At 37.9% G+C, this 13,425-nt stretch overlaps 1 protein-coding gene across 1 annotated transcript in view; it reads left to right on the forward strand.

The window, feature by feature from the left end:
* The window catches only part of LOC148649088 (dynein beta chain, ciliary-like), a 30,591-nt gene continuing 17,166 nt past the window's right edge, over window positions 1–13,425 (forward strand). Inside the window, 13 exon segments of the mRNA XM_088606673.1 lie at window positions 1–303; window positions 738–1,070; window positions 2,130–2,384; window positions 2,773–2,942; window positions 3,388–3,610; window positions 5,299–5,415; window positions 6,552–6,638; window positions 7,777–7,935; window positions 8,521–8,604; window positions 8,910–9,086; window positions 9,188–9,310; window positions 10,103–10,225; window positions 11,807–12,054. Coding sequence (XP_088462799.1) covers window positions 1–303; window positions 738–1,070; window positions 2,130–2,384; window positions 2,773–2,942; window positions 3,388–3,610; window positions 5,299–5,415; window positions 6,552–6,638; window positions 7,777–7,935; window positions 8,521–8,604; window positions 8,910–9,086; window positions 9,188–9,310; window positions 10,103–10,225; window positions 11,807–12,054 — 2,402 coding nt within the window.

Here is a 13,425-nt window from a genome sequence, read left to right on the forward strand (position 1 = left end):
ATGCAAAAGATTCAAATGCAGCTTAAACCAGCCCTGGAAACACTGACCTGGCAGCATGATGACTTATGGGAGTACATCAAGCAGACACGAGATCTCGTCCAGGGCATAGGCCTCAGGGTTCAGAAAGCCAAGACCAACGTAGAAGCCATCCAAGAGCTCATGCACAGTTTCAGCGACACTCCCTTTGTTTCTGGGAAGCACAGTAGAAGCAACCTTCTGAGCATTGCGGACATCAATGAGAGCATCCGCAAACTCTATACTGTGATCCAAACCACTGGCACAAAGATCCATCAGTTGCTTGAGGTGAAGCTTCTTCAGACAGATGTTTTTTTTATTTCAATGATTTGTTTGTGTTTATTTTAAACAAACGTCAAATACTTTTCCCCCAGAGGTCATGCTGGCTTCCAAACCTGATTCTGAATCTCAGTTCCAAGTTCATATTCTGAATTGCAGTCGGATTGTTTTGTGGTTGTCACTTTGAGGAATATTTTAGGTTGCTTTGAAGTTCATTTTTAACACTTGGTATCTGTCTTCTGTACAAACAGAAAGCAATAATGAAAATATTTGGACTTTGGGATAATAAAGGGAAACTTGAATATTCAGAGTTAGAGGCTAGACACTTTCATTTTTTAATGTAATCTTCAAAATGGGTCAGTGATTTGGGGTTTTGAATAATTATAATAGAACTATTATGAATAATATTTTAAATTAACATTATTTTCATTCTTCTGTCACAGGACAACAAGAAGCTTCTTGGTGCTACCCCAGGAACTGTTGAATGGGAAGCATACACTGAATACATAGACTGCATGGTTTTAGAGGGATTTGTTAGTGCTGTAAGAAGCTCCCTTCAGTATTTTATAGAGAACACAGATGCTTCTTTGAAAAGTTCTCCCTTGTTTGAAGTACAACTCTTACTTAATGGAAGGGACATGTCTTTTAATCCTCCTTTAGACTTTGGAAAAAAAGACAATTTTAATGACATCATAAGTAAGATGCTGAATGATATATTCAAAATGGCCTCTTTTATACAACGAGTTAGCAAACACAATGGAATTGATACATATCAGGTAATTAAATTTATCAAATGTTCTAACTATAAATTAACTATAGATGCATACATACAAAGCATTCACAAAAGTATCGGTTGACTACAGGAAGGACTCAAATTTCCCACTAGCTAAGCTCATTTTATCTAGGTTGGGTTGTTCTGGCACTGCTGGCAAAACCAGATCAGAAAATACTGACAGGGTTATAAAAATAACAGAGAAAGAAATCACTGCCACTTTCATTAAGTTTTCATTTTAAGTTTGTACTTTCTCCTTTTATGTCATTAACATTGTGTTTCTCGCCTCGCGAAAAATAAATATATAAATAAATAACAGAGGGAAACTTTTCATGGCGCAAAAAAGAATGGAAATTAGGGCCGGTGTTTGGATAATTGGGCTTGTCTTAAGGAGACATGTTAATAACAGCTGAAGATACAGAATAAGTGTCATTTAGAGCCTAAGGTGACAGACTCTATCTGCTGCTGATGAGCTATTTAGAGGGGAAATTGTTCCAAGCAAACAGCATTATTATTAAAAGCTGGCAAGCTGCTTACATGTGTACCAAATTCAGTTTAACTGACAGATTCCGATTGACCAGGACATATTCACATTCTTTGTTTTCTTTATTTCTATGAACAATGTGTGTAATTATTGGAAACAGTATATTAATTTATATAAGTGTGTCTCTGTGTGTGCGCTTGTGGTTTTTGTGCATAGAGAGAATGTGTTCTTTCCATATGCTACTAAGGTCCTGGACAAGGATTGCAACTGGCAATAAGATGGAGGGTGGGTTATAACTGGGGCAACAGAAAAAGGGGGCAACTATACCAAAATGCAGCACCATTCAAGAAAAAAGACTGGTAATATGCTAGGGGAACGTTTTCATCCAGGGAGGTTGGCATTATACAGAGGGACATTATTAGCTGCAGAAGTAATCATTCTAATAATGTTCTTACACAGTGACTTCCTTAATTACTAACATGTATCAGGAATCCAAATAACTCCTACTAGACCTACGCAGGAGGCATATGGAGGGACAACTCCATTAATGTTAAATGACATCTCATTTCTTTTTTCCAGGCTGAAATAGACCAGATGGCAGATTTAGCTGAGCTCTCTCAGATCATAAAGAGTCGAGTGCGAGGAGTCATAACAAAAGTGAAGGAATACCAGAGCACTTTTAAGGGCTACAGGTATTTGTGGACGGACGACCGCGGTGAGTTCATGAGGCAGTTCCTCTTGTATGGCCATGGTCTGAGCGCAGAGGAGCTGGAGCTCTACGCTGACTATGAGCTCTCCAAGTGCCCGCCCCAACTGGAGCAATTCAAAGAGCAGGTAACAAGCCAGGCTGTCCTTCTCACACCCTTTGCACCTGCAACTGCAGTATGTGTGGGGCTAGAGCATAGTCACCCTACTGCCTTAACCCCACACTTACTGCAGTTTCTGCCACTGGGTTTCACATCTCAGTAAAACAACACCCACTGACAGATGCACTGCGGGCAGAGCCTTATTAAAAAAAGCAATGCATTCAGCATCCAGCACCATACTTTGAATCTATTAGCTACAAGCAACCAAACAATCTATATGGGCCAAGAGGTTTCCACTCATTCGTAGTCTTTCTTACGTTCTTATTATCACTTAGGTTTGGGTACATACTGTTTGTGTTCCTGTTGCGGTCTTAATGTTGTTTTTAATACGCCTTCTGTATCAATCACTTTGTCAGATCAACCTGTTTGAATCTCTGTACCTGAAAGTCAAAAAGTTGGAAGACAAAAAAGTTTTCAGTAGCTGGTTGCAGGTGGACATCAAGCCTTTTAAAGTTTCCCTGATGAATGTAATAAAGAAATGGAGCTGGATGTTCAAGGAGCATCTTCTCAATCATGTTAATAACAGGTAGGGGAAATACTGTATTTCACGAAGCCATTGGCTGCTGACAGCACCACTCCCATTTTTATTATTCTTTCAGATTTGTCTAACATGTATTTCTAAATCTTCTTAGATCTGTGATCTGCTTTCCACTGAACTTTCCAATATGATCATTTTAGACTCCTTAGACATTTTACCTTAAACACAAACTTCTTCAGAAAATGATCAATTGCTATATGGTTGCTTGAATTTAAGGATCTGATTTTCCATTTCTAATTGAAATTGCCAGAGGGGGCTATTGAAAAACATACAATTTTGTCACAGAAGGACACCTTAAATCCCTTTATGTAATGACAAGAAGGAAATTCAGAGAAGACTTACTATTTGCTGTCAATTTTGTGAAGCTGGCAATCCTCCCTTGTTTGAAAGGATCTTTAAATCTGTATTTATTTGTTGTTTTTATTCTATGTAGTGTCCAAGAGTTGGATATGTTTGTCCAAGAGACTGAGAAGGGTCTGGCCAAGAGGGTTACTGAAGGAGACTATGCAGGCCTTGTAGACATAATGGGTCACCTGATGGCAATCAGGGACAGACAAATATCCACCGACAAACATTTTAAACCTTTAAAGGCAACAGCTGACCTTCTTAGATCCTATGGACAGCAGCTGCCTGATCACGTGTACACAGAGCTTGAGGTAAGGCTCAGCATTGCAGGACTCCTTTCTCTTTATGGTGATATGGCTTTAGAGGTATACAGAAAAAAGATATGTACATTCACAACAAAATATAAAAACTGCATTCAGTTTTTCAGAGAAAAATACTGATGATTTAGAAAAAACGAATCCATTTTTATGAATCACATAATTTTCCATTTTCATTCATTGATGCACTGAGATTACTTTCTGAAACGTAATTGTTTTATGAAGTCTGAGGCTGTGTACAGTGAGCATCTGGATATAATCTGTCCTGTTACATAATCAAGTGTATTCTGCTTGGAAGAAGTCTACCTTTCATGTGAGTCCCACATGAGCTGCAAATGTATGAGGTTAGCCTCCTTGACATTACAGAATCATAATGGTCTGCTTAAGGTTGAAAAACTTTAGTTACTGGTAACACCAATCTGTGACAATTGTGACACCGAAACATCCTATGCTGCTTTGACATTACAAAACTGGTTAACCCAGACATCAGAAAGAAGACCCAAGACAGCCCTCAAAAAACTGCAGTAGCAAACTAAACTTATTAGACATGCTTTCAGTCAAGGAATGCTGGACATACAGTAACTGTTCTTGCGTGTTGGACAATACAGAAGGACAGGCAACCAAAGACAGGAAACAGATAAAGAAATGCATGACAGATTCCAATGGTATTCCCCAGAAGAGGGAGTATTCAGAACAAGAAAAGGAAGTGAGAAAAAGAGCCAAAAGAGGCACTTGTCTGGCCTCTGAAACTGAGCAGATGTTTGACATGACATGAAAAACCTGTATAAAATAACCAAATTCCTCTGGGGCAACTGTAGAGCAAACCATATGACGGGATGAGACACAGAGGATTTCAGGAAGAAAAGAACCAGCAAAAACATCTCGTTTTCAAGAAGAGGAAAATGATCTTGAGATCAACCTGCCTCTGCAAGACTGAAGTTGCAGATTCCACCGTGTCACTCAAAAAAGCCAAAGCACCTCGTGACATTGGGATCGTCTGAGATCTGCTGAAAGCTGAATGAAAACAAGCACAAACGTTTCTCACACAGATAGTGTAGCAATATTGCTGCATCTCAAGGTGTTCAGCAGAATCATCCTCAGAAGAACTGAAGCTATACTGTAGATGGTAACCTTACTCACACCATTTACATTTACAACATTCTTTACTTCAACTCCTTACACTTTAAATAGAATTTTGTTTGACCCACAAGAATGTTGTTGGGCTTCACAGTAAGTCACACCGGAAAACAGTTTGTATACCCAAGAAGAGGGTAACTACTGCTTGAAATTGAATGCAATTGAATACATCCTCAAACCAGGCTGTATCCTCTCACAATTTCCTTTTAGCGTTGCCATGGATATACTCATTAAAGAAAACATTAAAGGGGAATCGGATGGACCCCTATTGCCGGTATGGAAGATCTGGTCTATGTTGATGACATGAACTGGCTCTCAACTCTCAAGAACCTTATGTGTTATTCGGGGCACGAAAAAGATTAAATGAATGAAATGAGTGAGATAATGAAGCCGTTTATCAATAAGCAAAGCAGGCTGTAACAGGTCTGCATGCATGAAATGCAAACCCGAGTTCAACATTCCCTAAGAAACGAACTCCCCCCATTAACAATTTATTTAGTCAGTGAATTAAAATGTGCTTTATTTTTTCTCTTTGCTCTGTGAAGGAGCTCCCAGAAAAATGGAAGAATCTTAAAAAGGTTGCCTTTACAGTAAAGCATGAAGTTGCACCTCTGCAGTCCAATGAAGTGTCTGTTATCAGAAGGAAATGTGTACATTTTGAGGTAAGATGAGCTTTGTGCTTTGAACCAAGCCATTTCTCTCTTTTTGTCCTGGTAACAAGCTGGAGGTAGGCTTCAGCGAAGCGAGAAATTGTAAACTCTAAAAAAAGGGCTGTCTAAAGATAACAATTCAGTGTTTGTTGGTAATGCATTTTGGATAGATCTGATAAGGCAAAGCCTACTTCAAAATGGGAGTGAAGTTTCCTCCCCTTGTGTGGGGAGTTATGTTTAATCCTGTAGCTTGATATTCACTTGCAAATACTTCTGTCACCATAAATATGTATTTGCTTTCTTCATATACCATTCAATTCAGCTTTATTAAAGGGGATTTATTTCTTGTCCACCATTTTTGTCCTCTGGTTCCATGGAGCTTATAATGTCTGTGAGCAAACTGAATCCCTCCTTTCATTATTTATAAAGCAATATGACACCCGCAGTTGGCTGGTAGGCAGCAAATTGCTTTTGTTTATTATATTTTATTACATGGAAAGATTCAAAATGAAACCGCGAGGAAATGTATTTATAATTTCATGCACTATAACAATGCAATATACACACAGGCCATTACTCTCTGAAGTATATGAAATATTTCAAACCAAAATTGATTTCTAATGAAATTAACCATATACCTTCCCCATGGTTAAAAGCTTAAAATGTTTTGGCTCAGATACAAAGGACAGTTAAATGAGTAATTATTGGTTGACCTCTTTTCTGAAAACATGGAATATTATAAAGGTTTTTGAAGGAACCTTCTTGAGAGACGTCTCTTTATGAATGCATCTGAGACAGGTTGTTGGTAAGAAGGTTTTTGATTTGTTCAAGAAGAAAAGAATTCCGTTCAACCGCCTGCTTGCCGTCACTAAACTTATTAATGTTACAGATGGTTCTCTCCAATAAAATAAAGCTTATTGTCAACAACTTTTGGAAGATCCTATTTCCAACAATGAGGTCTGTCTTTTAATCCCTGTAAAGCCGTCTGAAGCTCATTATGCCCTGTGTGGACGTGCAGTGGTGTTATTTCGATTAAAACAGCATAGAGTCTGTCAGTTTTTCACAAGGGCTGAATCAAGCTGTCAATTATAGCATGTGTTTATGTAAATTATATGTTTGTTAACGTTCTGGTAAAAATGTTCTTTCAGATCAAACAGCATGAGTTCAGGGAACAGTTTCGGAATGAAATCATCTTCAGGATTGATGTAGATGATCCTTATAAGCTTATAGACAAGGTAAGCATCTAGCTCCAGATTAATCTCATCCATTGTTGCTTTGCACAGTATGCACAGCCTGAGATGTGTCAATTGGGCTCTTTTCTGAACTGACTTGTACTTTGCTGTATTCTATAAAATGACATTGTGAAACTTGTCTCTGTATATTTATTTGTTACGTCTGTCAGGGGAATTGAAATACAGGCACAATCAGATCAGTTAGTGACTATAACTAACTGAACAAGATGTGACAAATGGCCTCTTCTTTGTCTTTAACCTGTCTTGTGTTCAGTTCTTTGGTCAATTGAAATGGAGTTCTATCATTGAAAAACTTCTTACCTCACAGATCTGATGTGGAAAGATTTGGAATGTCTGCCTTAAGAAAGGCGAATGTGATCTTTATTAATGAAAATACACCATTGTGGTTCGGCGAGGTTTAATAGACAGTAAAACTTATAATATTTATTTTCTTACAGTTGAGTTGCTGTTGACAAATAGTTTGCCTAGTTGAAGTAAACTATAGACTTGAACTAAGGTTAGAGTTCATGATAAACCTGGACTTCATTTCTGGTTTGGGTTACATCTTAAATTTAACAAGGTGTGTGAGTTTAATTTTCGATTTCTTTAACATTAAATATATATAGAGAGAATAAACGTTATTTTTAATAGAAACATGCCGGATACAGGCTTTCCTCCTAACAAGTGCATTGGGGAAAGATCTTTATGTAGACATGAGATTTTATTTTTTCCAAGTTGATTTTTCAGTGATACCCCTGTTAATCTGAATTCTGTTATAGCTGTTGCCCAAGGCACATAACTGGCTATGTTGATTTTGATGTAGTGCATTTTTAATGTCCTTGTTTTTATTCCAACTGAGTTGTCAGTTATCCGAGAGAGCTATCTCCACCAGTTTAAGAGAAAACAGAAGTCAAAATAAGCAAGTCATTAATTCAATTAAAGGTTCAGTTAATCAATTGAAGAGCTCAGCTGGATCAAAAATTAGCAAACACAGTCATCCATCAGGTTAGGAATGCCTACAGTTGGTGAATAAATAAATTCCCTTTAAGAATTTGTTGTGGCTGAAGATATTGTGTTATATACTGTATAAGCTGACAAAAATCTCAGACTTGAGAGCATTGTGTTACCTGTCAATTTTCAGAGTAATAGGAGTGTGTCTGAACTGGAAAGGGAAATGAGAAAGTTGCAGGAGACAGCTGACCTTTTTGAGGTCAACGTTCCTGATTACAAACAGCTGAAGCAGTGCCGATCGGATATCATCCTGGTGAAGTCCGTGTGGGACATGGTGATTTTTGTGAAGGTAAGACGAGGCATTACATGTACTGTATAACACAAGGGGCTCCTGAGAGGCTCAGGCAGTGAAGGAGCTGGGAATGCAGGATGAGCTTTATGGCCCAGACATCACTAGTTCAAGCCTGATTCATGTCACTAGCCGACTGTGACTGTGACGGGTATCTCCTTGCTGCAGCACACGATTGGCTCAGCACTGCCAGAGTAGGGTGGGACTAGTCTGCAAGGGTCCTTACAGCAAAGGGTAACTCCTGAAACCTACTGGATAACAGTAAGATCAATGAGAGACGCACTGTTCCTCCAGGCGTTGCCTGACAGGGTATTGTGGTGTTTCCAGTGTATCAAATGGCAAGTGGCTCTGCAGGTGGGCGTTTGGGAGGAGTGTGTCTGTGTTTCTCATTCTCTCACAGTAGGATCCAGTCTTTAAACAATTCCATAAGTTTTTCCCATTGAAAATGTGTGTACATACATAATGTGGTAACATATGTTATTTTTTTATGTTGCTTGTTGGGTGGTTGTTATCCACATAAAAGTTTTTATTGGATTTGTTTTATTTTCTAACACTGTTATTCCTATTATATAATTATTTTCAAAGACAAGTATTGAAGACTGGACAAAAACCCCCTGGAAGGAGATTAACGTTGAGCAAATGGATATGGACTTGAGACGATTTGCCAAGGTGTTTCTTTTTAAACTTGCCCAAGCATTTTAACTGACATTTGATATTGAAAAAAAAAGACATTATGTTATATTATACCTGTGTCGTTGTTGAATAATAACTGCATTTTTAATTAATGTTGGAAGAATTTGTGCAATTCAAATCCCTTCATTTAATAAGTTGACATTGCTTTTTCTTCTTAGAAACTAGGTAAATAGACAGAAAAGCCATTTTATGATTCTGGTGTGAAGGATACAATATATTCAAATACATTTTCCGTTTAGAACGATGTATTTTAGAAGTGTTCCTAATATATTTCAATGTAGACTGATTTCTAATTGTAGGAGATGAAAACTCTTGACAAAGAGGTCCGTGCTTGGTCGGTTTATACTGGACTGGAATCAACAGTGAAGAATCTGCTCACTTCGCTTCGGGCTGTCAATGAACTGCAGAACCCCACTGTCAGGGAAAGACATTGGCAACAGCTAATGAATGCCACTGGGGTAAGATTCTGGCCTTTTCATGGCCTTTATGTGCTCCAGTTTTGGGATATTTGCATACCTTACAGGATCCATGGAGTTACTTTCAAATTTTTATCCTGAAGGTTTGTTTCGTAATGGACGACACAACAATTCTGGGAGATCTGTTAGAACTACAGCTGCACAGGGTGGAAGACGAAGTGAAAAATATTGTGGATAAATCAGTAAAAGAAATGGCAATTGAGAAGGTAATGGCTTTGTTAAATGTTATCTGTTACTGTATTTTATTGGATAGCACGCGTTTCTGTGCATTTTCTTTTCTGTTCTTTTTTTTCTAGGTGAAAATACTGTAAATGTTGGTTTTCTTTTTCACGGTGCTCATACAAACTAGCAAGCACGTTTGTTCTATGTGGCCGGGTCAGGGCAACAAAACGAGTTTTGCCTCAGATTTTTTGTCTGATGTTTCAGTGATGTGTATGAAATTTCAGAATGTCACCATTACGAAATGTTCATAACATTTCACTAGTAAAAAGGAAAAGTCACTTATAGGCTAGTCCAAATGAACAAAGCAAAAAGATGAATTGGTCACATCTATGTTGTGAGACTTGCACAAAAATGCAGTGTTATATCCTTAATTCTTTTGCCTGTGTGTCCGCTATATCACATAAGAACTGTACTTTCTGATGGTGGGATTGTTGCGCCCTATCTATTAAGACAGTGGTGGGCAGCCTGTATTCCAGCCTTAAGACACAAACAGCGCCCTCCGGAGGTTCCAAAAATACAACAACTATTTTGCTCAGAAGGTTTTTTATGATCAAACATATTCAAATGAGGTTCATATTACTCAGCAGTAATGTGTGATATTCTGTCTTGGGCTTTGAAATGTCAAACTGTCAAGCTACTGCATTATGTATGATAAAAAGAAAATTAAACATTTAATTCTCAAAAAGAAGGGAGCTAGAAATTTTAGTTGATTACTTCTATTATGTTATTTTATTGTTAAAGGAAGAACTATACTTATGGCATAACTTATGCTGCAGGTGCTTACAGAGATAAACCAAACCTGGAGTATGATGAACTTTTCTTATGAAAAGCACCACAACACAGGCATACCTTTGTTAAAATCTGATGAAAACTTGATAGAAACCCTGGAAGACAATCAGGTATTGATTTGTTGATCGTTCTGTCTGTTTCTTTCTGTATGGCTGTCTTTTCAATGAAGAAATATACTGGTCATTGAAAAGGGCATAAGTAAGTTTGTGTTTTTTGTTGATTGTCTGCCTGATGGTATTCTTTTTCGTTGTGAACTGAGTCAAAATGATTTGTGCAGCAGATTATAAGTGAACGCTGTGGGTCTGAGGCTCTATATAAACAAAGGTAAACAAAAAAGATATGTATTTGAAATTCCCAGGTTTCTGAATGCTAGAGAAATGCTAGAAATATCACACTTTTAACTTATACAGTACGTTTGTTTAAGAGACCTCGCAATAATGCCAACCTCAAAAGCTGTTTTGTTCGACACCTGTGGATACACTCAAGCTCCACAGGATAACACCTTTAGCCTGTTAAATATGAAATTGATATAACTCAGATGGCGTGAAAGACTACTATGTGGTTCATGGAAATTGGCAAAACACAGATCTGGAGTTTTCCAATGATGTCTCCATTGTTGACATGTGGTATGCCTAACTGATCACAGGAAAATGGCACCACAAAGTTTCCTAACAGATATACTGAATGGTTGACACAGTATTGTTAAAAATCAAAAGAATTCCCTCCCTTTCTCACAACCCCGACTTTTGCACCAGGAGGTGTGGTAGGTGTGAATCTGAAGTTTGTAATGATTGATAGCTAATGTGGTGTTCATGATGTTTCTTCGTTAAAAAGCAGGTAGATTTCAAGGCACCTGAAAACTATTTCTGGCCAGAACTACAAGTAGCCCCCCCCCCCTCTTATGACAGAACTTGCATGCCTCAGAATCGCTACAGTTCTGTTACTGTCACTCTATAAGTAGATTCTAATTGGGTATTATCTTGGGAAAGCATAGAATCTCTGCTTTACTCCAGTATAAAACATGAACAAACTGCAGCATCCAGAATGCAATAGGAACGTGCTCTAAGAAGCACCAGATTGGTAGGTTTTCCCTACCAGTGTCAAAAATGGCCAAATTAGATGGATACTTCCCAAACTATCTAGGAGTTACAAATAAAATAATTGAAGTAGTGAACAATGAACATCTTTTGGTGTTGTTTAAAAAGCTAATTTTAGTGAAGTGTTTAATTATTTATTACACAGGATACACAAACTGTTAGCTATTATATAGAATTTGATGGTGGCTAATTTTGAGCTAATGGCCTTACACATTTGGAAATGGTGTCTGGGACAAGCTTTTTCTTTTGCTCTGGATTTACCCTTTAAGATTTTCCAGCCATTGCTAGCACAGGAGTAAAATTTGAAGATCTTTTCCAAACAACCTTTTTCTTAAAATCATATTGATCTCTAGGTTTCCCCCCTTTAACTGTAAAGTTGTGACTTTATAGAAACCCATCTTATTAATTGTTGCATGGAATTTACTTTAATTAAATGACTTCAGCCATTTTTCAGCACTCCCCTGGTCTTTTGATATATATATCTTATTTTAGATCTCTTGTTTTAGACTTTGTGACTTTTTAAGCACATGCATTTTTTTTTCTTTGAAATGAAATATATTCTGCAACAATTAGCGTATGTTGTTCTCTAAATAGGTTCAGATGCAGAATATCCTAATGAGTAAGTACGTGGAGTACTTCCTGGTTCAGGTGACCACCTGGCAGAAGAAGCTGATGGTGGCCGATCAGGTCATTTCTATCTGGATGGCAGTGCAACGGACTTGGGCCCACCTGCAGAGCATCTTTACCAACTCCGAGGACATACGCAATCAGCTGGCCCACGATGCCAAGAGGTTTGAGGGTATTGACCTCGATTTCCAGGTGCTCCCAAATTCTGTTCATCGGTTTGTTCATATGCAAAGTCTGCTTGAACATTGTGCAGACAAGTTTACTTATAGCACTTATTTGTTTCCCAATCAGAACCTCATGGCCGCAGTCGTTCAAACCAAAAACGTCATTGATGTTACAAATCAAACAGGATTTTTGGAAAACTTAGAAGCACTTCAACAAAGGTACGGCTGTATGCAGCTGCATTGCAGGCGCACTTGTCGTTGAATCTTTAAGGTGAGGCTTGAGTAATGAATGTATGAAGGTCTCATGCCAAGTCACCTGGATTGACAAAATATGAATTCTCAAAAGGTAAGCCATTCCTGCTAGAAAAGTTAGAAACAGCTGACTAAGAGTTACTCTTTGTTGTCTGTTGTTGTGTCATCCACAATTTGATGTGATGAGGTCTTGAGCCGCTTTATTTTAAAAGCTTTATCTACGTGTAAAATGTGAAACATCAAAATGACTTCCTCTCACAGTAGCTGAAGACTTCACCCCCTGAGTTTTTGACAATTTAATAGTGTGCTGAATTATGTAAGAGGATCAGCATGCCAAAGAAACTTATCTATAACAATTCAGTAACCAAGATGTTAGATTGTATGTGAAGACTAATCTAAGTAACTGTATTTGTAGCACAATATGACCATCACTGCTTTGCTGTGAGCTCCTTGGACTGTTCAATAGTGATGCTCTGTATGAGAAATGTAGATAAAAACTTTGGGCATGAAGACCTATCTGGGCTGTACAACTACTGACGATACTGTTCTGTAGCTCTATGGAGTAGGTTTTCGTCTCTCTGACACATAAAGAGTCCATTTGATTGTGATACAAATATTGAAAGTTCAAAAATAGCTAGACAAGACAGCTTGACGCTTTATATGCTGGAAGCTGCGCTGGTCAAAACTAGTTGTATGTAAAGGTGAAAGACATAACAGCAATGGTCAGTGGTGTATCAACGTGATCTCATTCATTTCTGTATATTTAAACATTAACACTAATTTCCACAAATCTGTCCATCTGTGCTTAGGCATTCCTTAGGAGTAGCCTGCAAAAAACACTATTCACGTCCACATAATCAGACAACAGGCGACCTGCTTTTTGAACATGAAGGAATTAGGTTTAACTGTATTCTACAGCTACTGTATGGCACACTGATGAATCCTAAAAAGGGTGAAACAGCTGTCAGTGGCTGCTAACATTGAATACTGTATACGCAAAAGGTGAAATTAGAAGAATCAGTAGCCAATTCCATCCTTCTCAGAGGTCATTTATATGCATTCCCATAATTAATTTATGGCAACTATGTCCTCTTTAAATGCACCATGAGCTTGAAAGATTTTCTTCATTAGACAGGCACATATTTTTTTTAAGCCTGTGAAACCTCACCA

The sequence above is a fragment of the Lepisosteus platostomus genome, chromosome 14, assembly GCF_059453375.1.
Source record: "Lepisosteus platostomus isolate fLepPlt1 chromosome 14, fLepPlt1.hap1, whole genome shotgun sequence".
Classification (NCBI taxonomy): domain Eukaryota; kingdom Metazoa; phylum Chordata; class Actinopteri; order Semionotiformes; family Lepisosteidae; genus Lepisosteus; species Lepisosteus platostomus.